This window comes from Macaca nemestrina, chromosome 18, assembly GCF_043159975.1.
Source record: "Macaca nemestrina isolate mMacNem1 chromosome 18, mMacNem.hap1, whole genome shotgun sequence".
Classification (NCBI taxonomy): domain Eukaryota; kingdom Metazoa; phylum Chordata; class Mammalia; order Primates; family Cercopithecidae; genus Macaca; species Macaca nemestrina.
The window spans coordinates 2,376,021-2,402,535 of NC_092142.1; the positions used below are offsets into that span (position 1 = coordinate 2,376,021).

The following is a 26,515-nucleotide window of genomic DNA, read 5'->3' on the forward strand; positions in this document are numbered from 1 at the left end:
CCGGACCGCGAAGCACCCTCAGGGCTCATGGCCCTCCCTCCAGGCCGGAAACGTCTCCGCCCCCTTCCGGTTCCCGATGCAGCAGCCACTGCCCGAAGCAAAGATGGCGCCAAGCGCGCCGCGCCGGTGAGGACGTCACAGTGGTCGCGCGCGGTGACGCCATCGCGGCGCTCCGGGAGTGTGGAGTTCCGTGAGGAGTTCGGTGCCAACCTCTGTCACGCGGCGGCGGCTGCCGGGGCCCTAGCCGGTTTCAGCTGGAGCGGCGGCGGCGGCAACATGGCAGAGACCGCGGCCGGAGTGGGCCGCTTCAAGGCCAAGTGAGCCCGGAGCGCTGGGGCCGCGCGGGGAGGGAGCTCGGTTCGCAGCCGGCCTAGCGGAGGTGCGCGTGGAGCGGGCACGCATTCTGGTCCGTGGAGGCGACAGGCCATGTGTGCGCCGGCTCGCGGGGTCGCGGAGGCTGCGGTGATACCAGGCGGGAGAGCCGGCCCCGACTGCTCTCGGGGAGGACGGCGATCGGAGCCTGGCCGCCGGGAGCAGCAGCGTGGGCTCATCGAGAAGCCGGCTGTGGGTGGAGTGGGGACCAGAAGTCCCGATGAGGGGAGGAGAAGGCTGAGCCTAGGTCGGGGCTGGTCCTGGGAGGCGGCGGGAGGCGAAGAACCACCTCTGAGCAGTCGGCCTGGGGACGTTTTACCCGCGATCTCTCTTCTCCAGGGAGCAGGTAGACAGCGGGAGAGGGGCGGGTCTGCAGAAGCCCAGGAGGCCCTGAGTTCTGTGCCCCGTCACTCCCCAAGCCTTTGTCGAATAGCAGTACTGGTGCCCCTGCCCTGGCAGCGCAGCCTCGGGATTAGCGTTTCCACTGGCAGCTATGGGGCTTTGGTTGTGCCAAGCACTGGTAAAGGAAGGTCCCAGGCTGGCAGCACCGCCATGGGAGGGTCAACTGGGTGCGGGGGCTCAGGGGCTGCTTTCGTTTTGGCAGTCAGGCTTCCAGAAGCGCAGTGAGCCAGACCTTGACATCTGGGAAGAGAAGCCCAGGCTGCAAGGAACGGGGGGAAGATAGGAAACCCGTCCCAGAGGCTGGGACAGGAGCAATGGGGTGCACTGTGGGCCATGAGAGGGAAGGAAAGTAGAGGCAAGGATGGCAGAAGCTCTTCTGGGCAAGGTCTGGGAGGTGTGTGGGCAGAAGGGAGGGGTTGATGCAGGGCAGTGACATCTTCAGTTATGTTCTGAAAGGTACCTGGCAGCAGGGTTAAGAGGTAGGTAGGGGAGGCCGGAAGCAGTGGCTCACGCCTATAATCCCAGCAATTTGGCTCACACTTGTAATCCCAGCAATTTGGGAGGCCAAAGTGGGTGGATCACGAGGTCAGGAGATGGAGACCATGGTGAAACCCCCATCTCTACTAAAAACAAAAAACTAGCTGGGCGCGGTGGCAGCTGCCTATAGTCCCAGTTACTCGGGAGGCTGAGGCAGAATGGTGTGAACCCGGGAGATGGAGCTTGCAGTGAGCTGAGATCGCGCCACTGTACTTCAGCCTGGGTGACAGATGGAGACTCCGTCTCAAAAAAAAAAGAAAGAAAAAAAAGAAGAGGTAGGTAGGGGGCCCAGTGAAGAGGCCAGAGTGGCTGACCAGAGGCTGCGATGGCCTGGACCAGGTGGAGGCAATGGAGAGGGAAGGAGGAGGGGCAGGAGTGAGGTCACAGAAATGACAGCTGCTCATGAGACCTGGGCTCTGGGCAAGCCTGGGGATGAAGGGAGAAGCCAGCGAGGGGAAGAAGTATGCCAGACCTTAGGGATGAAGACACTGGGAGGATGTGCTCTGGGCTGGCTACCCAGGCCTGGCCACCCACCGCCGGCAGGGGTGTCCCCAAGGACCCCCCTGGCTCTCACTGGGGAATCCCTGAGAACCCTGGGCTGTTGGGCTGACTCTGCCTGACACAGGCCCACCCCCTGCTGCCTCAAGTATCACCAGCCCAGGTCTCCACTTCTCAGTGACGGGGGTAGCAACAGCCCCCTGTAGTACTGCTGGTTCCACCCCATGCCGTCTCTGCTGTTGCCCAGAAACTCAAGGGCAGGGGACATTGGGGTCACCTCAAGAGGAGCACCCAACACAGGGCTGGGCCCTGGGGACTGAAGGGGTGGGTGGTGCTCACTCGCCCCCTGCTCTCCTTCCAGCTATGCTGTGGAGCGTAAAATTGAACCTTTCTACAAGGGCGGAAAAGCACAGGTACCAGCCTGGGGAAGGGCAGGGGGGCGGGCAGCCAGAGACCGTGGGGGGTGACGAATGTTGCCTGGCTGAGACCCCTCTGTCCCCAGCTGGACCAGACTGGCCAGCACCTCTTCTGCATCTGTGGCACCAGAGTCAACATTCTGGAGGTGGCCTCGGGGGTCGTGCTGCGGAGTCTGGAGCAGGTGAGGGTAGCCTGGGTGGGTGAGGGGTAAGTGGAGGGGGCAGCCTACTCACACCGTGCTCTGCACACCACTCTTTCCCCTAGGAGGACCAGGAGAACATCACTGCCTTTGACCTCAGCCCTGATGATGAGGTACGCAGGGCGGGGCCTGGAGGGGACCTGCCCCAGCGCCTCCTCCCAGACTGAGTCCAGGAAGCTGTGAGCAGGGTGTTGCTGCCCCTCTGCTGACCTGTATCCTCCCCCAGGTGCTGGTGACAGCCAGCCGGGCATTGCTGCTGGCTCAGTGGGCCTGGCGAGAGGGCAGCGTTACCCGCCTGTGGAAGGCGATACACACAGCCCCCGTGGCCACCATGGCCTTCGACCCCACCTCCACGCTGCTAGCCACAGGTAGGGCCCTGCAGCACAGGTGGGTATCGGGCACAGATGCAGGGGCTTTGGGCATTCCACTCCCTCACCTTGCTTCCCTGCAGGTGGCTGTGACGGGGCCGTGCGCGTCTGGGACATCGTGCGGCACTATGGGACACACCACTTCCGAGGCTCGCCCGGTGTCGTGCAGTGAGTTGGGGGGTGGAGGGGGAGGGCAGAGGCACTGCCCAGACTGCACAGCTCACCTATCCTGTCCCATCCGCCCGCAGCCTAGTGGCCTTCCACCCGGACCCTACACGCCTGCTGCTCTTCTCCTCAGCCGCGGATGCCGCCATCCGCGTGTGGTCACTGCAGGACCGGTCGTGCCTGGCTGTGCTGACTGCCCACTACAGCGCTGTCACCTCACTGACCTTCAGCGCCGACGGCCACACCATGCTCAGGTCAGCAGTGGGCCCTGGTACGAGGGGGAGGCTTGGAAAGTGGGGGCCGAGGCTAAGACTTGACCTGAGGTTGCTGTTGCTGCCCCAGCTCCGGCCGTGACAAGATCTGTGTCATCTGGGACCTTCAGAGCTGCCAGGCCACAAAGACCGTGCCTGTGTTTGAGGTGGGGATGCCTGGAGGCCAGGGCTGGTTGAGTTGGGTGGGGAGGGGGCATGACAGCAGCCTGTGACCCAGTTCGTCTCCAGAGCGTGGAGGCCGCTGTGCTATTGCCAGAGGAGCCAGTGTCCCAGCTGGGTGTGAAGTCCTCAGGCCTGTACTTTCTGACAGCCGGCGACCAAGGTGTGTTGGGCTGGGATACGGGCAGCGGTATGGGGCTGGGGAAGGCCTGTGGACCTGAGTCTGAGCAGCCCTGTCCCCACCCACACAGGCATTCTGCGCGTGTGGGAGGCAGCTTCCGGGCAGTGTGTGTACACGCAGGCCCGACCACCGGGCCCCGGGCGGGAGCTGACTCACTGCACCCTGGCCCGCACCGCTGGCCTGCTCCTCAGCACCACCGCCGACCACAACCTGTTGCTCTATGAGGCTCGTTCCCTGCGGCTGCAGAAACAGGTGCACACCTGCCCTTGCTCTGTCTGGAGGCTGCGGGCACCAGCCCTCCTCTTATCTCCTGCCCCTGCCGCCCTGCAGTTCGCTGGCTACAGTGAGGAGGTCTTGGATGTCCGGTTTCTTGGCCCCGAGGACTCCCACGTCATCGTGGCCTCCAATAGCCCCTGCCTGAAAGTGTTTGAGCTGCAGACGTCAGCCTGCCAAATCCTCCATGGCCACACGGGTGAGTGGGGCCAGCCCACCTGACACCTTGGGACCTGCCTGGGTCCCTTGCTTGCTTCCCTTCCCACATCTTGCTGTGTGACCTATACCTCCCCACAACATCTCAGATATCGTCCTGGCCCTGGATGTGTTCCGGAAGGGATGGCTCTTTGCCAGCTGTGCCAAGGTGAGGCACCCTGAGAGGTAGGGGCAGAGGCACCAGGCGGGGAGGCCACGCAGTAGGCCCATGGACCAGCCTCTCTCGTCAACTCCCTGTCCCCAGGATCAGAGCGTCCGTATCTGGAGAATGAACAAGGCTGGCCAGGTGATCTGCGTGGCTCAGGGTTCCGGTCACACGCACAGCGTGGGCACCGTCTGCTGCTCTAGGTAGTGAGTCGGGGCTGGGCCCAGGGGTGTCAAGGAGGTGGAGGCCCAGGCCTGCCAGCAGGGGCTGCCACTCAGGGAGCTGGGGAGGCAGCGGCAGCTTTGGCTTGCTCTGAGGCTCCAGCCCAGAGATGTGGAACAGAACAGGACAGGAGATCCCTGCGTGCCTCGAGGGCAGTCCTCAGAAGTAGCCCCGGCGAAGTGGTTAAAGGGGGAAGGGAACTAGGCAGAACGATTCTGCATGAGGCCCAGGTGGAGAGGTGACCCCTGCATGTAGGCCTGGGGTCCTGTGGCTGGGGCTGAGTCACCAGGTGCTGCAGGTGGACAGTGTACACAGGGCGTGATCCTACAGGTGCCTGGGGGTGACCCAGGCCAATCCGCATGCTGGGACGGTCCCCGTGGTCTGGACCGTGGGCTCCCAGGCTGGCCCTGTGGGGAGCTAGCCATCAGGACTGGCCGGGGCTCAGCTGTGTCTCCTCCTCTCCTGTTGGGCCACAGGCTGAAGGAGTCCTTCCTGGTGACAGGCAGCCAGGACTGCACTGTGAAGCTGTGGCCTCTTCCCAAAGCCCTGCTGTCCAAGAACACAGCCCCAGACAACGGCCCCATCCTCCTGCAGGCCCAGACCACTCAGCGCTGCCATGATAAGGTGACTCCATAGCTACGGGGGTGGGGGTGTGGCCAAGCCCTTGCTGGCGGTGGGGGGGGGGTGCTGAGCCACCACCTTCTCCCATTGCCAGGACATCAACAGCGTGGCTATTGCCCCCAACGACAAGCTGCTGGCCACAGGCTCACAGGACCGCACGGCCAAGCTCTGGGCCCTGCCGCAGTGCCAGCTGCTGGGTGTCTTCTCAGGTCACCGGCGTGGCCTCTGGTGCATCCAGTTCTCTCCCATGGACCAGGTGCTGGCCACAGCCTCAGCTGATGGCACCATCAAGCTCTGGGCGCTCCAGGACTTCAGCTGTCTTAAGGTAAGCGGCGATCCAGGCCCTCCCCACCTCTCGCCCTGGTGACATCTCATGCCCTACCCCCTCCTCTTTGCAGACATTCGAGGGGCACGATGCTTCTGTGCTGAAGGTGGCCTTTGTGAGCCGTGGCACGCAGCTGCTGTCCAGGTGAGTGGTCTGGGGCAGGGCAGCGATGGGGTGGGGGGTGGCGGGGTGACCTGCCTGACGCTGAGCCTCTCCCCACCCCAAACCCAGCGGCTCGGATGGCCTCGTGAAGCTCTGGACCATCAAGAACAACGAGTGTGTGCGGACGCTGGATGCCCACGAGGACAAGGTCTGGGGGCTGCACTGCAGCCGGCTGGATGACCGCGCCCTCACTGGGGCCAGCGACTCCCGAGTCATCCTCTGGAAGGTTGTGGGCCCCAAGGGCAGGGAAGAGTCGGGGTGGAGTGGAGGCCCCATCTGACCCCAGTCTGACCCCAGGATGTGACCGAGGCGGAGCAGGCAGAGGAGCAGGCCAGGCAAGAGGAGCAGGTGGTCAGGTAAGACCAGGGCAGTGGCGCCCCTCCCGGCATCAGCCCTGCTCTGTGCTGTAGGGAAACTGAGGCTGAGCACCAGGCTTGCTGCCTGCTGACTCCGATGGCTCTGCCAGCGGCCCTCAGTGGCCTCTCTTCCCCTCCCCGCAGGCAGCAAGAGCTGGACAACCTGCTGCATGAGAAGCGGTACCTGCGGGCACTGGGCCTGGCCATCTCCCTGGATCGGCCCCACACCGTGCTGACTGTCATCCAGGGTCAGTGCTCACCCAGGGGCAAGAGGCTGGGTCTACGGACCACTGGGCTCTGCTTTCCCCAGCTCAGCCTTCCCTCCTCCCACAGCCATCCGGAGAGACCCCGAGGCCTGCGAGAAGCTGGAAGCCACCATGCGCCGACTGCGGCGAGACCAGAAAGGTTGGGGGCCGGTCAGGGTGGGTGGCCCGGCGGGCAAGGGCCAGTCATGGCAGATTGACTGGGCAAGAGGATGAGGGTCCTGTTGCCCACAGAGGCCCTGCTGCGCTTCTGTGTCACGTGGAACACCAACTCGCGGCACTGCCACGAAGCCCAGGCCGTGCTGGGTGTGCTCCTGCGGCGCGAGGCCCCCGAGGAGCTGCTGGCCTACGAAGGCGTGCGGGCAGCGCTTGAGGCCCTGCTGCCCTACACTGGTACGTGGGCACAGCCTGGGGTTGGGGGATCCTGGGGGGCGTGTGGACCACCCCCCGACCTCCTTCTTGTCCAACCCCAGAGCGGCACTTTCAGCGGCTCAGCAGGACACTCCAGGCCGCCGCTTTCTTGGACTTCCTGTGGCACAACATGAAGCTGCCTGTGCTGGCGGCCACCCCCACACCCTGGGAAACCCATAAAGAAGCGCTCCCCTAGCCGGTCCGGTCTCTCTCCAGTCCATCCTGAACCCCTGGAAAACCCATAAAGGCCGCTCTCCTAGCCGGCCCTATCTCTCTGGACTCCAGTCCAGCCCCTACCCTGGCCAACACCCTACCTAGCCAGCCAGAAGGGCACTGGAGCTGATGGTCTCGGCCTTACCAAGCCCATCCCGCACCCTGGCATGGCAGAGATCCAGCCCGCGGCTCCGCACGCTTAGACGGTGGGGGTCATTCAGAACAAGCTTTACTCAGAGGAACAGCAAATACCCGCCTCCCGTCCTGCTGGCCAGGGAGATCCGCCCTCCCCGCTCCTCCTCAGCCCTGGGATGGCGCGGTCCATCCCCGCATCGGGATTCTGGCGCTCACCGCTCCGTAGTAGGGTGCGGCACAGGCACAGGGTCCACGCACCCTCGAGACGGGCCCTGGCGCCCTGGGCGCCGCTCCAGGGCCCTGCGTGTGATGGTGCAGCAGCGGCTCTGGATGGCGCCCGCCGAAGGTCGGGTGGGCACGGTGGGGGGAGGGGCGGTGGCCTGGGAGGCTTCCCGGGAGCCCCGGGCCTCACCGGCCGGGTCGTCTCCTCCACGGAATCCCGTCCCGCTCAGGAGTGCGCCCAGCCCTTCCGGTCGCAACAGCACCGCGGGGAGGAGGCCCTCCCGGTCGCCATACCTGCGAGGGGCGGGGTGTGGTTAGGGCCCCGCCGGCCTCGGCTAGCCTCCCCCGCCCACGCCCGCTCGCGTACCTGCACAGCCACCAGCCGCGGTCTGACTTTTCCAACACGCGCACGCGCGCCCCCGCGGGCACGGACAGCTCATCTGCGCGGTTGCTCTCGTAGGCGCGGGAAGCACAGAACTGGGGACCTGGGAGTGGGTGCTTGGAGTCACCGCGGGGCAGCATAGGCCAAGGCCCACCCGCACCCTTCAAATTCTCCTTGCTTGAGTCTGCTGACCGCGGGGCCGCTCTAAAACCGGTTCCGGGCTTCCTCTAGGTGCGGAGACCAAGCACGGATTCCTGGGCCGCCCTGCCCGCGATGCTTCTGACCCAGTCTTGCCACACGGTCAAGCCGTAATGGTGGCATGAGGGGTGGGGTTAGGCGCATACCGCTGCTGCCTAGGGACCGGCCTCTCTCCCGGCCCCGGCCCGGGGCCGCCTCCTCCAGGTAGGGCGCTGGAAACCAGGCCATCTGCTGGTCCTCGTTCTCCACCAGCCACCAGCCTGTGCGCAAAAAGTGGGCAGGGACTCAGATCTCGAGCCTCCCTCGGGTCCAGGGGCAGAGGGACAAATCCCTGGGTTATTGGCGGGCCCTACCTGAGGGGTGCCGCAGCAGCACGTCCAGGCTCTCCTGGGCCCGCGCCTGAAAAGGCCGATTCCGCGTATCCTGGGTACAGAAGGGCTGCAGGCAGCGCAGGCTCTGAGTCTCCAGACTGTGGATGGAGAGGCGGCCCGCAGTGCGCGAGACAGGCGGCTCCTCTGGGGCGGGCAGGATCACTCGGCTGGGAAGGGCAGCCCGCACGAGTGAGAGGTAGGCGGATGGGGAAGGTGAAACCGGAGGCGCCACCCAGCAAGACCGTCAGCCTCCCAGTGTCTGCCCCTATTCGCTGGCTGTTCCCCCCACCCTACACCTCTCCCAGCTCCAAACGCCGCTGCAGGCTGGGAGTTTGGGACGAGTCAGGCACCTGCCGGGTGGCAGCGCAGGCTCCAGGTCCACGGGTTGCGGTGCGAAGAAGCCAGTGATCGCCGGGCTCCGTGCCACACGCTCTGCAGTCGCCAGCAGCCTCCGAGAATAGGTTTCCAGCAGCTGCAGGCGCGCCAGGCCGCGGCTCGTGCGCCCCCCGTGTGCCAACAGTGGTGCATCTTAAGGCGCCACAAAAACGTGCTGTGATACCCCGCTTTGGGCTTCACTGGTCCCTGGCGCCCCAGGCAAACCACCGCCTTCCCCGCCCCCATACCCAGGCTGGCCTGACCGAGAAGCTTTGGGAGAACGCGGTCAGATCTCCGCAGCAGGCCCGCCTCCACCGGGAAGGTCTCCTTGAGGGTCTTCTAAGGGCAGGAACGGGGGCATCGGTCTTCCAGAGCCCACTGTGCACCCTTGGGAGGGCGGGGTCCCTCACCCAGATGGCAGGGGCTGGGAGCTTCAACGGGGACGAAGGGCCTTCAGTGGGAGTCACTGATGGGAGGCAGTCCAGTGGGAGGCAGCCGGGTGGGGAAGCTGCCACCGTGGCATCAGGGTGGTCCAGGGTCACTCACCTTGAGCCGCCTGAATTCGTCCCAACTCCTGCGCACGAAGGTGTCACTGCCGTCTGACCAGCGCACACAGAAGGCAAAGGTCTGGGGGACAAAAAGTTGGGAGTGCCTTGGAGGTGTTGGTCCAGGCACCCCCTTCCTATGCCTTGGGGCCACTAGGGACCCAGCCAGGTCTTACTTGGAGCCTCTTGATCTGCACCAGGGCTGCTCCTTGCACAGAAACTGGGTATCGGGGGCCTGCCATGGCTGTGGCCTCCAGGCTGCAGACTCCTGTAATGGGTGAGGACCCTTCTGCCTCCCTGTGCTTGAGAGGGCTCTGGGGGACCCAGAAGACTCTGGGATAGAATCTGGCGATGCCTCAAGCCTGTGGGGTCCTTGTGGAGCCGCCCCAGCCTAGTCCTTTGCAGCTTTCTTGCTGTCTCCCAAGTCCACTATCTGGGGGCAGGAGCACAGGGATTGGGGGACTTCCAGGCAGAGCTGCTAGGAGGAAGAAGAATGAGCTTTCCAGCCCTGGAGGCGTGCAAGACTGAAGAAGGGGCGGAGGGTAGGCGGAACTGCTGCCTGGGGCCCTCCTGCCTGCCTCTGGCCACTGGAGGAGGGAGAAGGCAGGGCTAATCAAAGTGCTGCCTGTCCTGCCCACCTCTCTGGATTCCCCTGCTGTGTGAGGTAATTGCCCTGCTAGGGTGCGCCCAACAACTCTGTCTTTGAACTAGCCTGGGGATTTCTGTGCAGAACCAAGGCCTCAGTGCTGAAAGCTTTAAGTGTTTTGTCTGACTTAATCCTAATGCTGGAGGAAAGGTCTCTTAATGTCCCCAACTAATAGGCAAGGAAATGTGTGTTAAATGCGTAATTATTGTGAGCTTTTGTGTACATGCTGGGGGAGGAGCAGACCTCACATGCTGAACCCAGGGGTTCCCCTGCAGTGAGGAGACTTGGGGTAGGAGAAAGAGGGCCCATCTGTGCAGTCACTGGCACTTGTTGGGTGGGGGTGGAGGTCAGGGAAGTGGTCACTAGGGCTGTTTTGAGAACCACCTCTCAATTCATGATTTGTCATGACTTACTGCAAACATGGCCTGGGCAGAGGCTCGCTCAGGTGCCCCACCTCTCTGGCTGCTTCCTTATAGTTCAGGCTTCGGAAGCCACATTCAACCCTGGCACACAGTGGTTCTTCCTGGTGCTGGGGTCACCAATTCTGTGTTGGGATGCCCCTACTCCAGCCCCTTCAGGGAGTGGTCAGCCTCTGGGGCATCCCTCCAGGAAGCTGCCCTGGCTGCAACAAAGGGCCTTTGTGTGTCTGTCCCATCAGCACTGGCTGAGGCCCTCAAGCTGTCCCTGGTCCTGGCATGGGCAATGAACACCTGCTCACATAGGGCTGATTTGCAGGGTGCCCCCAGCCAGCTGTCACCTTCTCCCTGATCTCAGCTGAAGGCCTAGCTGACCTGGTGGGGTCCAGCGTGTGAACCCAGGGGAGACCTTGCTCCCCTGGAAGACAGGAGAGAAGCTGGGGAGGATTTATTCAAAAGCAGAAGCCTAGAGGGATTCTGAGGCTGCCTCCCCACCCCAGCTGACAGCCCTGCCCCACACTCCATCAGCCCTGCATGGTTTCCAGTTTTTCCTCCCCTACCCTTTTTTCTTACCTGAATAGTACAGCCACCCCACCCTCCATCCGTATGCTCCTCACTTGCCCCTACAAAATCCACTCCAAGGACAGACACACCTGTAATCCAAGCACTTTGGGAGGCCGAGGCAGGGGGACTGCTTGAGCTCAGGAGTTCGAGACCAGTCTGGGCAACATGTTGAGACCTCTATCTATGCCCCCGCAAAATACAAATATTAACTGGGTATGGTGGCGTGTGCCTGTAGTCCCAGCTACTTGGGAGGCTGAGGTGGGAGATCACTTGAGACTAAGCAGTCGCAGCTATAATGAACAAGATCGTGCCACTGCACTCCACCCTGGGTAATGGAACAAGACCCTGTCTCAAAAAAAAAAAAGAAAAAAGAAAAGAAATCCACTCCCCATATGATAGCCAGAGGAATCTGCAGCAAACTGAAATGGGATCAGATTGAGTAGCCTTGCCCAAAACTGTCTAGCATCTTCCCCCTACCCTCATAATAAACTCCCAATCCCCGCAGCTGCTGACTAAGTCTTAGTGGGTCCCTGCCCGTGCCTGGATCTCCCCTCCCACCTTACAACGCTCCCTAGCGTCCCACTGGCCTTTTTGTTCCTGCAAAATGCCAAGACCCTGCCACCTTGGGCTTGGTCTCGAAGGCGCTCCTCAGCTGATTCCTCATCCTTCAGATAGGAGGAGGTCTCAAGGAGGCCTTCCAGATTTACCACACCCTTGCATGGACCCACCAGTTTGTACGTGAACATTTATGAGTGTGAGTCCTTGTTTTTTTTTCCTATCTTGACCACTGAATTATGAACAGAGGAGGTCAGGGAACAGAGCTGTGTTCCCTGCTCCGCCCAGCACCTGGAACAGCGCTTGGAACAGAGCAGTCACTGCACAAATAATAGCGGAATGGATAAATGAACGCAAGGAGGCAGAGGAATCGCAGAGGCCGCTCCAACTGGGAGCCCGACCCCTCACCCCAGGTTCTAGGGTCCGCGGCAGCTGGCGGGGGGCGCTGGGGAGCCCAAGGCACGCGCCAGCCCTCTGCGGCCGCGCCCCGCCCTGCGTTGCCAGGCGCCCGTTGCCATGGCGCCAGGGCGGTGACACCAGCCCAGAACCCTAGCGCGCGCCGCAATCTGTGCGGTCACGCCCGCCCCGCGTTGAGAAGGCGCTGGGCAGCCAGCCGGTGGGACGCGCCCCTCAGCGGAGGGCACAGAGCCTGGCCGCAGGCACGCAGGACACTCAGAGCGGAGCGATGGGGGCGTCGCGGGCCGCAACACGGACTTTGCCTGAGTGTCAGCCCGGGTCCACAGCGCGCCCGCGGCGCACCTTCCGCTGCGCACCTTCCGCCACACACTGCTCTTCTACTGGAGGAAGCGAGAGCGCCGCCACGGACGGCGCAACCACGGCGTGCGCCGCGGATCGAGGCCCCGGGGTGCCAGCAGGCTCCGGCCCTCCAGCTCCGTCCCTGCCCCTGGCCCCGGGCCCGGCCCCGCCCCGGTCCGCCCCGCGGCCTCTGGCTCCGCCTCCACACGGGCCCGCGCGCCGGCCCCCGCCCCCAACTCCGCCCCAAGCCCCAGCTCGGGCCCGGCCCCCGCGAGCACGGCGCGCGCCTCCGGCTACTGTAGCTGCGCGCTGGCCTGGAAGCTGACCTGGAGGCTCATCTGGAGGCCGAGCTGGCCCGGCAGGCCTTGCGCGGGCAACATGGCGGCGCCCGGCGAGCGGGGCAGCTTCCACGGCCGGAATCTCTTCTTCCTGCCGGGAGGCGCGCGCTCCGAGGTGATGGACGACCTGGCGACCGACGCGCGGGGCCGCGGCGCGGGGCGGAGAGACGCGGCCACCTCGGCCCCGACGCCAGCCCAGGCGCCGACCTCCGAGTCTCCTGTCGCCGTGGACGCCTCCCGGAGGCGGCCGTGCCGGGCCTGCGTGGACTTCAAGACGTGGATGCGGACGCAGCAGAAGGTGCAGATCCCTGCCCGACTTCTCCCAGCCCCGCGCAGCCCCTGCCCCTGCCCCCGCCCAGGTGCCCCGGCAGAGCTCCCCGGGGTTGCCTGTCCCTGAACCTTGCCCTCGGGTAAGCCCGGCCTTACAGCCTTCATCCGCGCGTGGGTTGGATCGTCTGCAGGGCTTTGGCCGGAGTCCAGTGGGCCACCGGCTGGGCCGTAGAAGGGGGAGCTTTGGGCGCTTCTGTTCGGAGAATGAACTCACTCTTGGTTGGCCTGCTTCCGCAGCGGGACACCAAGTTTAGGGAGGACTGCCCGCCGGATCGCGAGGAACTGGGCCGCCACAGCTGGGCTGTTCTCCACACCCTGGCCGCCTACTACCCTGACCTGCCCACCCCAGAACAGCAGCAAGACATGGCCCACTTCATACATTTATTTTCTAAGTTTTACCCCTGTGAGGAGTGTGCTGAAGACCTAAGGGAAAGGTAAGATGTGTTTGCACGCAGCAGAGCTTTGCACTGCAGCCTGGGCCTGGGGCTCCTGGCTGACGTAATAGCGGGGAACATAGAGAAACGGATGCAGAGGTGGCAGAGGTTTGCTGAGGAGCAGGGACCTCCAACAGGTGAGGCCTGGGGCCATCTGAGCCTCCTCGTCTTGTCTCAAAAGCCAAACTGTTGGGATCTGCTGCTGAGTACTGCTCCTGCCACAGCCACAGGACTCCAGGAAGGGCTTCCCTGCCTTGTCTGGCACTGAAGACGGCTCCCCGCAAGTTAGGGAGGACTCCACTTTGCCTGACTTCTAGAGCAGGACTGCTGGTTTTAAAATCTTGGAAATCCACTGCTTTTGCCCCCAAGAGCCACCTCTTCCTCACTGAGGCATCCAAGAGCCAGCACTGGCCCTTGCGGGTGTTTCTAGACCAGATGTCTAGGGCAGAGTTGCCATTGTTGCTGTAAGCCTGGGCAGTTAGAATTAAGTCTCTTGCTGAACTGAGGCACCAGGGCCTCCCTCAGGTGCTAAGAAACAAGTCCAGTTTTCAGTTACAAGGCTGTGCCCAGCCCCACCCAGGCCACACTCTGCCTGAGGCCAGAGACGCTGGATGCCGCTTCCTGGGTGTTAGAAGCTTATAAATTTGCCAGGTCTGTGCTGTGATGTCTTGCCTTGAGGCCTCGTTGGAGTTTGCCAAGCTCTCCAGGTGGGTGTTTGAGCAACCCTGGGAGTTCATCACACCCGGGAGCTGCAGGGTCAGCCCTGTTCTGGGAATTCCTGTCCCTTGGAGCATAAGGGCACTCCCAGGTGTAGCTCACAGCAGTGCCCCAGTTGTCTTTCCTTGGGAGCAGACAGGGAACTGGCAGGGGCAGTGGAGCCGCTGCGTCCTCCCATTCTTTACATGCTCTCCCTATGCAGGCTGTGCAGGAACCAGCCAGACACCCGCACTCGGGCAGGCTTCACGCAGTGGCTGTGCCACCTGCACAATGAAGTGAACCGCAAGCTGGGCAAGCCTGACTTCGACTGCTCAAAAGTGGATGAGCGCTGGCGCGACGGCTGGAAGGATGGCTCCTGTGACTAGAGGGTGGTCAGCCAGAGCCCATGGGACAGCGAGCCAGGCGCCTATGGAGTGGCCTGGTTGGACAGGGGCAGGGCACTCATTAAAGTGCATCAGAGCCAGAGCCTGTTGTGTCTCAGTTGGGTGGTCCCCAGGACACTGCCCGTGGGGACCTGCCCTGCCCCTGTTAGGTTTGGAGCAGAAGTGGAGGTGCACACAGCAGGCACCCACTGGCCTCCTCCTCAGTGGAGGCCCCAAGGAGCTGCAGCTGAACTGCAGGTGAGGGAGGCAGGAGCAGCCTGGGCTGCCCCTTGGCATTCAGGATGTGGCTTCCTGCCCACCGCATACCCTGGTGCCTCGCTCCTCACACAGGAAGACAGCAGGCCTGGCTGGGCGTCCCTGTGCCTGTTCCTGGAGGCCAGGCCTTTGCCTTCCCACTATGCAGCCAGGCATGCCCCTGCCCCCCGTGGCTCTGTGCTGCTCACTTTAGGGGGCTCAGTTCTCCACTCCGCTCAGTCCCTACAGGGAAAGCTCAGGCAGGGTCTTTCTGAGGGTCCACCAGCCATCCTGCCCTCTCCCTGCCTGGCACACGCCTGCCAGCGTTGTGCCATGCCTGTCCACAGGGGATTCGTGGGGCCCGCTTCCTCAGAGTTTGAAGCCCAAATGAAACGTTGAAGTGACTGAGGACCTGGCTTCAGTGTGTTTTCTGCTGGGGCTTATAGCAGTGGGCAGGGCTTGTTCCATCCCTGTGTGCCCAGCTGCATTTCCTGCTGGGGTCCTCGTTCCTCAGGAGGAGAGAGATCCCTACATGAGAATGAGCTGGGAACAGCAAGGACGCTGATTGGTTGGGGCGGGGAGGCCAGAGTAGCTGATGCAGGGGCCCCAGGAGTACAGGGTGGCCAGACGGCACGAGGTCTCCAAGGCCCCAGCAGAGCCATGGCTTCTACTCCCAGCTCCCCTGACAGGAAGTTCCTGGTGGGTTTGGAGCCAGGGGATGGCATGGAGTGATGTGGCTTTGAAGGGTCCTCTGGCTGCTGAGCCGGGATGAGGCAGGGAAGGGTGGAACAGGAAGACTGGTGAGGAAGCCGGGGCAGTCACCAAGTGACCACTGAGAGGAATACCCACCCCACGGCAGGGGCAGATGGGGGTACATTAAGGGGAGAGCCAGAGAACTCATGGGGTGAGGATGGAGTCGGAGGAGACTGCTGGGAGCTGCCGTGTGTGTCGCAGATGGAGAAGGCTGTGAGTGCAGCAAGTTGAGGGGTGACTGGGACCCAGCTTTTGAGCCTCCCCAGCCAGAGTGGCCCAGCAACAGTGTCCTGTGGCCGTAAAACTCCAGGGACCTCTATCCTCCAGGAGTCTCAGCTTTTCCCTGGGCGCAGGCCCACCTTGGCATGGCCTCCTCAGGCCTGTGTGGAGGAAGCTGACATGTCCCCACCAGATTGGCCCTTTGGAGCTGCTGGCTTCTGTAGAGGCTGCCCAGAGGGGCCAGGTGGCACAAATGAGAGAGGGGAGATGGGGGGCAGCCAGGAGAGAAGGTGACCCTTCCTCGCCCAGACACAGCGCTTCTCTCTGGCCTTTCCCAAGGCCCGTGAGTGTCTCAGGAACCAGCTGGTTCTCTGGTAAGGCTGTGTTCAGCTCAGGAACATACCGCCTGTATCTGCTGTCCCTCCTGCCCCCCGCCCCCTCCCCGCCTTGCCTTTGTCCCTGTCTTCCTTAAAGTTTCACTCCTGAATAAAACTTCACTTTGCCTTAGAATCTTTTTTTTTTTTTTTTTTCTTTGTGTTGAGACAGAGTCTAGCTCTGTCGCCCAGGCTGGAGTGTGGTGGAGCAATCTCGGCTCAATGCAACCTCCATCTCCTGGGTTCAAGCAATTTCTCCTGCCTCAGCCTTCCGAGCAGCTGGGATTACAAGCGCCCGCCACCATGCCCTACTAATTTTTGTGTTTTTAGTAGAGACAGGGTTTCACCGTGTTGGCCAGGCTGGTTTTGAACTCCTGACCTCATGATCCGCCCGCCTCAGCCTCCCAAGATGCTGGGATTACAAGCGTGAGCCACCGCACCAGGCCAGAGTCTGTTTTTTTGGGGCATCCAGGCCAGTGGAACTCTAGTGCAAGAAAAACACCAGCTCTGGATTGAGCCTGGTGTTCCAGAGCTGTTGACACGCAGACCAAAGGAGCCAGCCCAGAGGGAGGAGGGACCCCAGCAGGATGGTGCCCTGGGCTCCTAAGGCTCACAGGTCACAGAGGAGGGACCTATGAGGTAAGAGGAATACCAGGAGGGAGGAGGACCTCCAAGTGGGGCACAGTGGCTCATGCCTGTAATCCCAGCACTTTGGGAAACCGAGGCGGGCAAATCGCTTGTGGTCAGGAGTTCGAGACCAGCCTGGTCAACATGACGAAACCTCGTCTCTACTAAAAATACAAAAAAAAAAAAAATTAGCTGGGCGTGGTGGTGCACCTGTAATCCCAGCTACTCCAGTGGCTGAGGCAGGAGAATCGCTTGAGCCCATGAGGCAAAGGTTGCAGTGAGCCAAGATTGCACCACTGCACTCCAGCCTGGGTGACAGAGTGCGACTCTTAAAAAACCAGAATTGAGCTGACAGCAGCATCAGACTTGCCCTTGGGATTGGCATGGAGGTCAGCGTAGGGTCCAGCCCCACAGGGTCGGTGGGTTTTCCTCCCCATGTACCGAGATGAGCGATTATAGAAATAAAGACACAAGACAGAGATAAAAGACAGCTGGGCCCGGGGGACCACTACCACTAAGACGCGGAGACTGGCAGTGGCCCCGAATGCCAGGCTGCGCTGATATTTATTGGATACAAGACAAAGGGGCGGCCGGGCGCGGTGGCTCAAGCCTGTAATCCCAGCACTTTGGGAGGCCGAGACGGGCGGATCACGAGGTCAGGAGATCGAGACCATCCTGGCGAACACAGTGAAACCCCGTCTCTACTAAAAAATACAAAAAAATAGCCGGGCGAGGTGGCGGGCGCCTGTAGTCCCAGCTACTCAGGAGGCTGAGGCAGGAGAATGGCGCAAACCCGGGAGGCGGAGCTTGCAGTGAGCTGAGATCGGGCCACTGCACTCCAGCCTGGGCGACAGAGCGAGACTCCGTCTCAAAAAAAAAAAAAAAAAAAAAAAAGGACAAAGGGGCAGGGCAAGGAGTGTGAGCCATCTCCACTGATAGGTAAGGTCACGTGGGTCATGTGTCCACTGGACAGGGGGCCCTTCCCTGCCTGGCAGCCGAGGCAAGCAGAGGGAGAGAGAGAGACGGCTTATGCCATTATTTCCACATACCCGAGACTTTTAGTACTTTCACTAATTTACTACTGTTATCTAAAAGGCAGAGCCAGGTGTACAGGATGGAACATAAAAGCGGACCAGGAGCGTGACCACTGAAGCACAGCATCACAGGGAGACGGTTAGGCCTCCAGATAACTGCGGGCAGGTCTGACATCAGTCAGGCCCTTCACAACAGGTGGAGGATTAGAGGCTTCTCTAAACTCCCCCAGGGAAGGGGAGACTCCCTTTCCCAGTCTGCTAAGTAGTGGGTGCTTTTCCTTGATACTGACGCTACCGCTAGACCATGGTCGGTTAGGTCCATTTGGTAACGGGCGTCTTCCCAGACGCTGGCGTTACCGCTAGACCAAGGAGCCCTCTGGTGGCCCTGCCTGGGCATAACAGAAGGCTCACACTCTCGTCTTCTGGTCACTTCCCACCATGTCCCTTCAGCTCCTATCTCTATGGCCTGGCTTTTCCTAGGGTATGATTGTAGAGCGAGGATTATTATAATATTAGAATAAAGAGTAATTGCTGCAAACTAATGATTAATGATATATATAATTATATCTATGATCTAGATCTAGTAAAGGTCTTATGTATTTGATTATACTGAAACAGCTCACGCCCTCGGTCTCTTGCCTGGGCACCTGGGTGGCTTGCCGCCCACAGGTCAGTGGCAACCTTGAGTTTAGGTGCTGGTGGGAGCCGATTCTGCCAGGTCTCAGAGGGAGGGAGAGGAGGGTGTTGCAGGCAGAGGATGGAAAACTCGAGTTTGCTGCTAAAGGAAGCAGTAAGGCCGGGCGCGGTGGCTCAAGCCTGTAATCCCAGCACTTTGGGAGGCCGAGGCGGGCGGATCACAAGGTCAGGAGATCGAGACCACAGTGAAACCCCGTCTCTACTAAAAATACAAAAAATTAGCCGGGCGCGGTGGCGGGCGCCTGTAGTCCTAGCTACTCAGGAGGCTGAGGCAGGAGAATGGCGTGAACCCGGGAGGCGGAGCTTGCAGTGAGCCGAGATCGCGCCACTGCACTCCAGCCTGGGCAACAGCGTGAGACTCCGTCTCAAAAAAAAAAAAAAAAAAAAAGGAAGCAGTAACGTGAGGCAGCTGGAGGGGAGGCGGGGTCAACACTGTTTGGCTTTTTAGGAGAAAGTGCAGCATGTCTGGGTGCTGATGTCAGCGATGAAGTAAAGGAGGGGAATGGATGACACAGAGGGGCAGTCTGGGGGACGGGTGAAAGGGGTTGGGGTCGAACGCACAGTGTGATGGACTTAGAACACAGTGAGTAGCGCCTCTGGCAACACCTGCTCTGCCCACGTGTGCCCAGCAAGACTGAAGAAAGAGCTCTAGACCAGAATCAATGAGTTCCGGGGGGCTGGGCCAGGCAGCACCATCTGTGCCCCGGGTTGGTGTAGCAGGGACCTGGGTTGCTTATTATCTGAGGAACGGTGGCAACAGTCTCTGCCACTATACAGGTAAAGCACTTGGCGCTGTAAATGCTCAGTCAGTGCAGATACCTCAGTGCTCTAGACAGAAACCTAGGAGTCATCTGAACTTCCAGCCTGGTAGGAACGTGAGGAGAGGGACCTTGTTGCACCCAGGGCTGGGGTCTGTGGAGGGGACCCAGCGGGAAGCAGGGCAGCCAGGCACCACCCCCACCCGACTCCTGGTCTCTGATGCCTCTCCCTGCCCTCGAGTCCAGACTAGGGGCTTCAAGTGCGCTGGGGAGACCCAGGAGTAGGGAGGGCATTGGAAGTGCCAGCCCCTGGCCGTGGGCAAGGAGGAGAGACACGGAAACCAACACTCCCAATGGCACTCGCCACGGTGCCTCTGCCCCCTCCCTCAACAGGTGCTCCTGGGGCCAACGCCTATCTTCCCACCAGACCCTCCCCGCCAGAGGCTAAAACCTGCTGAACGAGCAGCTAGAGCACAGTGGGGGCCCATGGGAAAGACCCCAGTTATCCATCTGGTCTTCCTAAGACCAGGGCCAGGGAGCCAGTCCCCTCTCCCGTGGGTTGGGGGAAGATGCTGCAGCCCGTGGGTCTCCTACCCCTTTACTCTCTCACCCAAGGGCCCTTCGCAGAGGAGCGGACTCCTCCTGTCTGTCCTCCTGGCTACAGCAAAGTCTGCGCCCAGCGCCCGCGCCCCACCCAGCCCCATGGGGACCTGGCTGGCGGGTTCCTGAGGATGGCCTCGATCTCGGGACCGGGGCAGGCAGGTGAGGGTGGGGGATGGGAAGCGGGCGCGGCGGAGGGAGAGGAGGGACCCGGCCCCGCGCGCGTGGACCCAGTGGGGGGCGCGGGCTCGGCCCCGCCCCATCCCGCGCGTCCCCGCCGCGGCCGGCGCGCGCTCCCGGGAGGCGGCGGCGGCTGCAGCGTCGGTAGCATCAGCATCAGCATCAGCATCAGCATCAGCATCAGCATCAGCGGCAGCGGCCTCGGGCGGGGCCGGCCGGACGGACAGGCGGACAGAAGGCGCCGGGGGACGGCGTCCCGCCCGGGCCGGCCATGGAGGGCGCCTCCTTCGGCGCGGGCCGCGCGGGGGCTGCCCTGGACCCCGTGAGCTTTGCACGGCGGCCCCAGACCCTGCTCCGGGTGGCGTCCTGGGTGAGTGGTCCCTGCCCGGGCTCCCGCTCCCGCCCCTGCCTCACGACCTTCAGGCCCCTACCCACCCTCTGCCACCTTCCCCCTGCCCCCTGCTTCTCGCCCCGCAACCCACTCACTCTCATCCTCGCCGGCCCCTCCCCCGCCGGCCTCAGGTTGGGGTGACGTCACCGGGCAGGGCGCGCCCACCTGCGGGCGGGGGAGGGGCCGGCGGCGCCGGAGAGACCTTGAGAGGTCACCGCCGGTCGCCCCTACCCCTACCTCCTCCCCGGGTCTAATTCCAGTCCCTTTCCGCAGCCCTTACTCCGTTTTTCCTGTTCTCGTGACCTGGAAGCAGGCACCGGGTGGGGACGGGATTCGCCTAGGGGCAGAGGGAGGGGGCTACGGGAATCGAGAGAGACCGGGCAGCGCCTCCCCTTCCCCCGCACACACACCCTCGGGGCTCCTTCGCAGGGAGCCTGGCCCCTGGCCCCCAGATCCAGCTGTGAGTTGAGGGAGGAGAGGCTCTGGGCTGGGAGGGCTTCCTGGAGGTGGTGTGGGAGGCAGGTTTGGGAGCAGCCTTGCCCACTGGGGCGTCCCTGGGAGGGCCCTGCTGCTCCTTCCCTCCGGCAAGGGAAGTGGCAGTTGGGTGCCTAGCTCTGGGTTTTGTCCAGGTGGCAACCTCTGGGCCAGCCGCACCTTGGCGCCTGTCTTGGAGGAGGGCGGTGCCCATGGTGGGGCAGGGGACTTTGGCCTCCCCTGCGGAGTGGCTCTGACCAGACCGGGAGGCAGGACGCTGCGTTTTGGTCCGAGCGCATGTACCGACTTGTGGCCCACTCTTGGGGGACAAGTGCATGTCCCGGCTTCCCCCTCGGCTTCGTCTCTCGGAGCTGGAGCGGGAAAGGAGCGAAGGGATGAGGTTGAGGCTGGAGATCTTTTCTTGGAAACACAGGGCTGCCCCATGCAGCCCTGGTTAAAATGACTGCTGTCCCCCTCATGCCTGTCTCCCGGAACTGGTGGGCAGGAGGCATTGAGATCTGACGGAACCCTAGAGGTCAACGGTGTCATCTTTTCAGCCCAAACACTTACAGGTGATATTAATAATCAGTCACGTGGGGGCCGTCATCCCTCCGGTACTCACCGCGTGCAGGAAGCTGGGTGGAAGTCTCTGTCCCAGCACTCCATGAGCTGTGCCCGTCACCCTATTTGCATGCTAGAAACAGGCCAGACAGTTCCCAATCGCGCAGGGCGCAACAGCCCCGCTGCCCCCATACCTTCCCTCCCGCCCTGCTCTGCCCGCTCCACTCTCACCTCCCCTTCGCCCTGCCGGCTGCAGCCTGGGAATCGCGGGCCCAGGTGAAGGTTCCTGTTCCCACACTCTTGAGTGGGCCCTGAGGGGACGCCACGGGCCCACGCGGTGCAGAGTGCCTGGCTTGCATCAGCCCCAGCTTTTGTCAGCCATGTGATCCCGACAAGTCACTTCACCTGCTGGAGCCCCAGTGTCCCCTTTTATAAAGAGGATAAGAACAATGGCGATCCCACGGGGACTTTCCCAGGATTTGGTGAGGGAACGCATGTAAAGTGGCTGTTTAACACAATGCCTGGGCATAGTAGATGCTCACTAAACGGCCTGTGTTGTCAATAATTACTAAATACGCGAGGGTTTGGGAAAGGAAGAGATGACACTGGCCCCCACCCAGATACGGGCCTGGGAACGCAGGGACAGGCCCGGGGGCGTGGGCGCTCGCAGTGGGCTCGCAGAGGTCGGGTCGCTGCAGGGCCCTGAGCGCCGCGCCGCACGCAGGTGTTCTCCATCGCCGTCTTCGGGCCCATCGTCAACGAGGGCTACGTGAACACCGACAGCGGCCCCGAGCTGCGCTGCGTGTTCAACGGGAATGCGGGCGCCTGCCGCTTCGGCGTCGCGCTGGGCCTCGGAGCCTTCCTCGCCTGCGCCGCCTTCCTGTTGCTCGATGTGCGCTTCCAGCAGATCAGCAGCGTCCGCGACCGCCGGCGCGCTGTGTTGCTGGACCTGGGCTTCTCAGGTGGGCGGGGCCGGGACGAGGAGCCGAGGGATGGGGCGGGGCCTGAGGCGGCGAGCGTCGACGCACCTCCCGGGTGGGCGGGGAGGGGGCGGGGCCCGGGCGGGGAACACCGCTGGAGTTCCTAGGTGGGCGGGGCCGTGACGAGGGGCGGGGACTGAGGCAGGGAGTGTCAACAGGCCTCTCGGGTGGGCGGGGCGGGGCGGAGCCTGGGCGGGCAGCGCCGCGGGACTTTCTAGGTGGGCGGGGCCGGGGTCTGGGCGGAGCCTGGGCGAGGAACGCTGCTGGAGCTCCCGGGTGGGCGTGGTCAGCGTAGAGGGAGGCGGGGCCTCGCGCCACGCGGCGAGCCCAGGTGAGGTGCCCCAAGCCTCGGGCCCACTGACCCTTCCTCTTCCGGGCGAGGCCGCCGTGGGCCCCCGCGTGGAACGTCGCCCTAACCCGCCGCACTGCCCGCAGGACTCTGGTCCTTCCTGTGGTTCGTGGGCTTCTGCTTCCTCACCAATCAGTGGCAGCGCACGGCGCCAGGGCCGGCCACGACGCAGGCGGGGGACGCGGCGCGGGCCGCCATAGCCTTCAGCTTCTTCTCCATCCTCAGCTGGGTGAGTGCGGGGCCCGGGAGGGCGGGGCGAAAGGGCCGGCGCTCGGCTGATCCCGGCTGACCCCGCTGGCCCCGCCCGCGCGCAGGTGGCGCTCACCGTGAAGGCCCTGCAGCGGTTCCGCCTGGGCACCGACATGTCACTCTTCGCCACCGAACAACTGAGCGCTGGGGCGAGCCAGGCCTACCCCGGCTATCCGGTGGGCAGCGGCGTAGAGGGCACCGAGACCTACCAGAGCCCGCCCTTCACCGAGACCCTGGACACCAGCCCCAAAGGGTACCAAGTGCCCGCCTACTAGCGGCTGGCAGGCACAGACCAGGGCTCCAAGGCCACCCCACCAACGCAGGCCCCAGGATCTCCGGGACCTCCCTTGGGTTCTTCCAGCTCAGCGCCAGGGACAGAGTGGGTGGCCGCCTTGGGCCATCCGGGGCCAAGAGGGGGTGGACCCTCGCGTGCCCGGGCTGCCCCCTGCCAAGTTTCCCCAGTCCCTCAGCACCTGGCCCCAGGACTAAGGTCCTGAGAAAGGGATAGCACTGCCCAGGATGTGTGTCCCTAGCCCAGAATGGACTGGCTTGGGGAAGGCATTCCCTCTTGGGCCAGCCACCCTGCAGCTCACCTGCTCACTCTGGGGTCGGGGGTTCAGCTGCCCTCTCCGATCAGCTGCAGGAGCTGCCCAGGACAAAGAGGGGGCAGGGGAAAGACACCATCCCCGCCCCGAGACTGGGGATCCTGGCCACTGTTCTCATCCCATATTCCTGTGGGTAGTGACTGTCCCGTTTCTGTCATGGTGGTGCGTTCCGTCTGGAGCCACTCTCCACTTTCTCTCACAGGCTCCTAGAACAGCCTGGCCCTGTCAGTGTTGTGATCGTGGTCCAGTCTTCAGGTTTCACCTCCTAGTACCCCACAAGCTGCTCCTCTGTCTGTGGCCCCGGCTCCTGCCCAGGTATGGGTGCTTCTGGCCAGGAAGGCACAAGGTAGCTGTGGGCCAAGACACCAGCCCTGTCCCAGCCCTTCAGTAAGACCTTGCCAGGGGAGGAGAAGGATGCTTGGGTGCCAGGCAAGACAAGCCCCTCAGCAGGAGACAGGCCCAGAGGCTCCAGCTGGCCACCGTGTCCCACGAGATGGCCCCTGTGCAGTTCCCTTTACCTTGGCTTCCTGGACCAGTCCCTGCCTCTCCACCTGCACCCTGCTTCCTGGCCCAGTCCCAGGTTGGAGTCCCTCTGCGTAGCTGACTACTCATGCATTGCTCAAAGCTGGCTTTTCACATTAAGTCAACACCAAAGGTGGTTGCCACATTTCGTCAGATAGACAGACACCTCCCTCTGGAGTTGCAGTTGAGTGACAACCTTGTTACATTGTAGCCTAGACCAATTCTGTGTGGATATTTAAGTGAACATGTTTACAATTTTTGTATATATCACACTCTCTCTCCCTCTCTTGAAAGACCAGAGATTGTGTATTTTCAGTGTCCCATGTTCCGACTGCAACTTCGTTACAATAAAGACTGTAACTGAGCTGACTGTGACCTGGAAGCTCCTGGAATCATTTCTAACCCTTCCCTTCCTGGTGCCAGGGATTGGGATCTGAGAGGCACCAGGGCCCCACAGGAGGGGACAGGGAGGTAGAGGCCAGGCTGACCCCCAGACTCTGGAGGCTCCAGGTCCATAGATCCCCACCACCACATATCACACTAGTCTGGTTCTCTGAAATGCTGGGGAGACCCCTTGTTTGTTTTTTGTTGTTTTTGTTTTTGAGATGGAGTCTCGCTCTGTCACCCAAGCTGGACAGTGCAGTGGCGCCATCTCAGCTCACTGCAACCTCTGCCTCCCGGGTTCAAGCAGTTCTCCTGCCTCAGCCTCCAGAGTAGCTGGGACTACAGGCACCCACCACCATGCCTGGCTAATTTTTGTATTTTTAGTAGAGGCAGGGTTTTGCCATGGTGGTCAGGCTGGTCTCAAACTCCTGACCTCAAGTGATCCACCCGCCTTGGTGTCTTTCAAAGTGCTGGGATTATAGGCATGAGCCACCGCACCTGGCCTGTTGTGTTTTTGTTTGTTTGTTTGTTTTAGATGGAGTTTCGCTCTTATTGCCCAGGCTGGGGTGCAATGGCGTGATCTTGGCTCACCACAACTTCTGCCTCCCGGGTTCAAATGATTCTCTTGCCTCAGCCTCCGGAGTAGCTGGGATTACAGGCATGCACCACCATGCCCGGGTAATTTTGTATTTTTAGTAGAGATGGGTTTTCTCCATCATGGTCAGGCTGGTCTCAAACTCCTGACCTCAGGTGATCCACCCACCTCAGCCTCCCAAAGTGCTGGGATTACAGGCATGAGCCACCACAGCTGGCCCAGAGTGAACCTGTTTGTTTTGTTTTTTGAGAAAATAAAGGCCGGGCACGGTGGCTCACGCCTGTAATCCCAGCACTTTGGGAGGCCGAGACGGGCGGATCACGAGGTCAGGAGATCGAGACCATCCTGGCTAACACGGTGAAACCCCATCTCTACTAAAAAATACAAAAAACTAGCCGGGCGAGGTGGCGGGCGCCTGTAGTCCCAGCTACTCAGGAGGTTGAGGCAGGAGAATGGCGTGAACCCGGGAGGCGGAGCTTGCAGTGAGCCGAGATCACGCCACTGCACTCCAGCCTGGGTGACAGAGCGAGACTCCGTCTCAAAAAATAATAATAATAAAATAAAATAAAAAAAAAAAGATGCCTAGGCTAGAGTGCAGTGGCGAAATCTTGGCTCACTTCAACCTCTGGCTGACTGCAACATCCACTTCCCAGGCTCATGTGATCTTCCCCGCTCAGCCTCCTGAGAAGCTGGAACCACAGGCATGCGCCACCGTGCCCAGCTAATTTTAAAGTTTTTTGTAGAGATGGAGTCTCCTTATATTGCTTAGGCTGGTCTTGAACTCCTGAGCTCAAGTGATCCTCTCACCTTGGTCTCCTAAAATGCTGGGATTTCAGGCATAAGCCACTGCATCCCACCCTGATGACTTCACTCTTACGTCCTGGCATTCTAAGACGCTGATGAGAGTGATGCTAACGGTACCATTTGCATTGTTGATAAGTTATCTCGTTGGCAGTCATTTGTAGGGTTCGTTACTGTAAATCCTTGTCTAGGTAAGAATTTGTTATCGTTGATTCTGCTTGGTCCTTGATGGTTTGTTTTCTCTCTTGATGTTTGGGGGGAGCAGCCACAATTTCTCACGTGTCCTCTTCTCGTCACCTTCTACTCCTGGGTCTCCTGTAAGATTTGCTGTGGAGCCTCCAGCACTGGGTCCCGTTCCATGGCCTTCAAGTGGTCACACCGTTCCCTGCTTCTCACCGGTACCTTTTGCAGTTACATCCCCCAGCTTGGTGGTGTTTACTTTTGAACCCATCTATTGGGGTTTTTATCTCAATTCCTTTTCATTCCTAGGATTTTTGAGACGGAATCTCACTGTCACCCAGACTGGAGTACCGTGGTGAGATCTCAGCTCACTGCAACCTCCACCTCCCAGGCTCAAGTGATTCTTATGTCTCAGCCTCCCAAGTAGCTGGGACTATAGGCATGCATGACCACACCCGGCTAATTTTTTGTGTTTTTAGTAGAGATGGGGTTTCACCATGTTGGCCAGGCTGGTCTCGAACTCTTGACCTCAGGTTATCCACCTGCCTCAGCCTCCCAGAGTGCTAGGATTACGGGCATGAGCGACTACACCCAACCTCATTCCTAGGATTTCTAATTGGTTATTTTCCATAACCTCCTGGTTGAGTGAAGCACAGCTAAGAACCATCTCTGGAACCAAGATGCTGGCTTTGCCACTTTCTTTTTTTTTTTTTTTTTTTTGAGACGGAGTCTCGCTTTGTCGCCCAGGCTGGAGTGCAGTGGCCAGATCTCAGCTCACTGCAAGCTCCGCCTCCCGGGTTTACGC

General features: G+C 61.5%; 4 protein-coding genes across 13 annotated transcripts; 3 read left to right on the plus strand and 1 right to left on the minus strand.

The window, feature by feature from the left end:
* The first annotated feature begins 156 nt into the window (after positions 1-156).
* LOC105485823 (transducin beta like 3) lies at positions 157-10,828 on the plus strand. The gene is made up of 22 exons (XM_011748347.3): positions 157-317; positions 2,171-2,222; positions 2,312-2,407; positions 2,491-2,538; positions 2,652-2,793; positions 2,877-2,961; positions 3,042-3,212; positions 3,301-3,376; positions 3,459-3,552; positions 3,641-3,822; positions 3,901-4,042; positions 4,149-4,207; positions 4,304-4,407; positions 4,903-5,050; positions 5,142-5,372; positions 5,446-5,516; positions 5,604-5,760; positions 5,832-5,890; positions 6,035-6,138; positions 6,224-6,295; positions 6,388-6,546; positions 6,627-10,828. The coding sequence occupies exons 1-22, from the start codon at positions 277-279 to the stop codon at positions 6,758-6,760; spliced, it is 2,427 nt and encodes an 808-aa protein (XP_011746649.2). The 5' UTR covers positions 157-276; the 3' UTR covers positions 6,761-10,828.
* Positions 7,125-10,523, minus strand: LOC105485824 (NADPH oxidase organizer 1). Of its 5 annotated transcripts, none has more exons than XM_011748353.3 (9): positions 10,065-10,523; positions 9,182-9,273; positions 9,007-9,087; positions 8,709-8,799; positions 8,436-8,613; positions 8,068-8,252; positions 7,861-7,974; positions 7,502-7,619; positions 7,125-7,428 (listed from the first exon to the last, which is right to left on the minus strand). In XM_011748353.3, the coding sequence occupies exons 2-9, from the start codon at positions 9,245-9,247 to the stop codon at positions 7,125-7,127; spliced, it is 1,137 nt and encodes a 378-aa protein (XP_011746655.2). In that variant the 5' UTR covers positions 9,248-9,273; positions 10,065-10,523. The 5 variants fall into 5 exon arrangements, with proteins under 5 accessions (XP_011746655.2, XP_011746650.2, XP_070939997.1 ...); XM_011748348.3 differs by having other exon boundaries at positions 9,007-9,112; positions 10,065-10,197; XM_071083896.1 differs by lacking the exon at positions 10,065-10,523 and having other exon boundaries at positions 8,724-8,796; positions 9,182-9,263.
* A 787-nt stretch (positions 10,829-11,615) lies between the features above and the next one.
* On the plus strand, positions 11,616-19,650 carry LOC105485825 (growth factor, augmenter of liver regeneration). Of its 2 annotated transcripts, none has more exons than XM_071083901.1 (3): positions 11,616-12,578; positions 12,848-13,044; positions 19,455-19,650. In XM_071083901.1, the coding sequence occupies exons 1-3, from the start codon at positions 12,321-12,323 to the stop codon at positions 19,603-19,605; spliced, it is 606 nt and encodes a 201-aa protein (XP_070940002.1). In that variant the 5' UTR covers positions 11,616-12,320; the 3' UTR covers positions 19,606-19,650. The 2 variants fall into 2 exon arrangements, with proteins under 2 accessions (XP_070940002.1, XP_011746657.1); XM_011748355.3 differs by lacking the exon at positions 19,455-19,650 and adding an exon at positions 13,964-14,787 and having other exon boundaries at positions 11,736-12,578.
* Positions 19,651-19,739: 89 nt separating this feature from the next.
* On the plus strand, positions 19,740-24,125 carry LOC105485822 (synaptogyrin 3). Of its 5 annotated transcripts, none has more exons than XM_071083897.1 (5): positions 19,756-19,989; positions 20,990-21,056; positions 21,770-22,007; positions 22,461-22,603; positions 22,689-23,274. In XM_071083897.1, the coding sequence occupies exons 1-5, from the start codon at positions 19,891-19,893 to the stop codon at positions 23,129-23,131; spliced, it is 990 nt and encodes a 329-aa protein (XP_070939998.1). In that variant the 5' UTR covers positions 19,756-19,890; the 3' UTR covers positions 23,132-23,274. The 5 variants fall into 5 exon arrangements, with proteins under 5 accessions (XP_011746644.1, XP_070939998.1, XP_070940000.1 ...); XM_071083899.1 differs by lacking the exon at positions 20,990-21,056 and adding an exon at positions 21,302-21,527 and having other exon boundaries at positions 19,882-19,989; positions 22,689-23,044; XM_011748344.3 differs by lacking the exon at positions 19,756-19,989 and adding an exon at positions 21,302-21,527 and having other exon boundaries at positions 20,159-21,056; positions 22,689-23,044.
* The last annotated feature ends 2,390 nt before the right edge of the window (positions 24,126-26,515 follow it).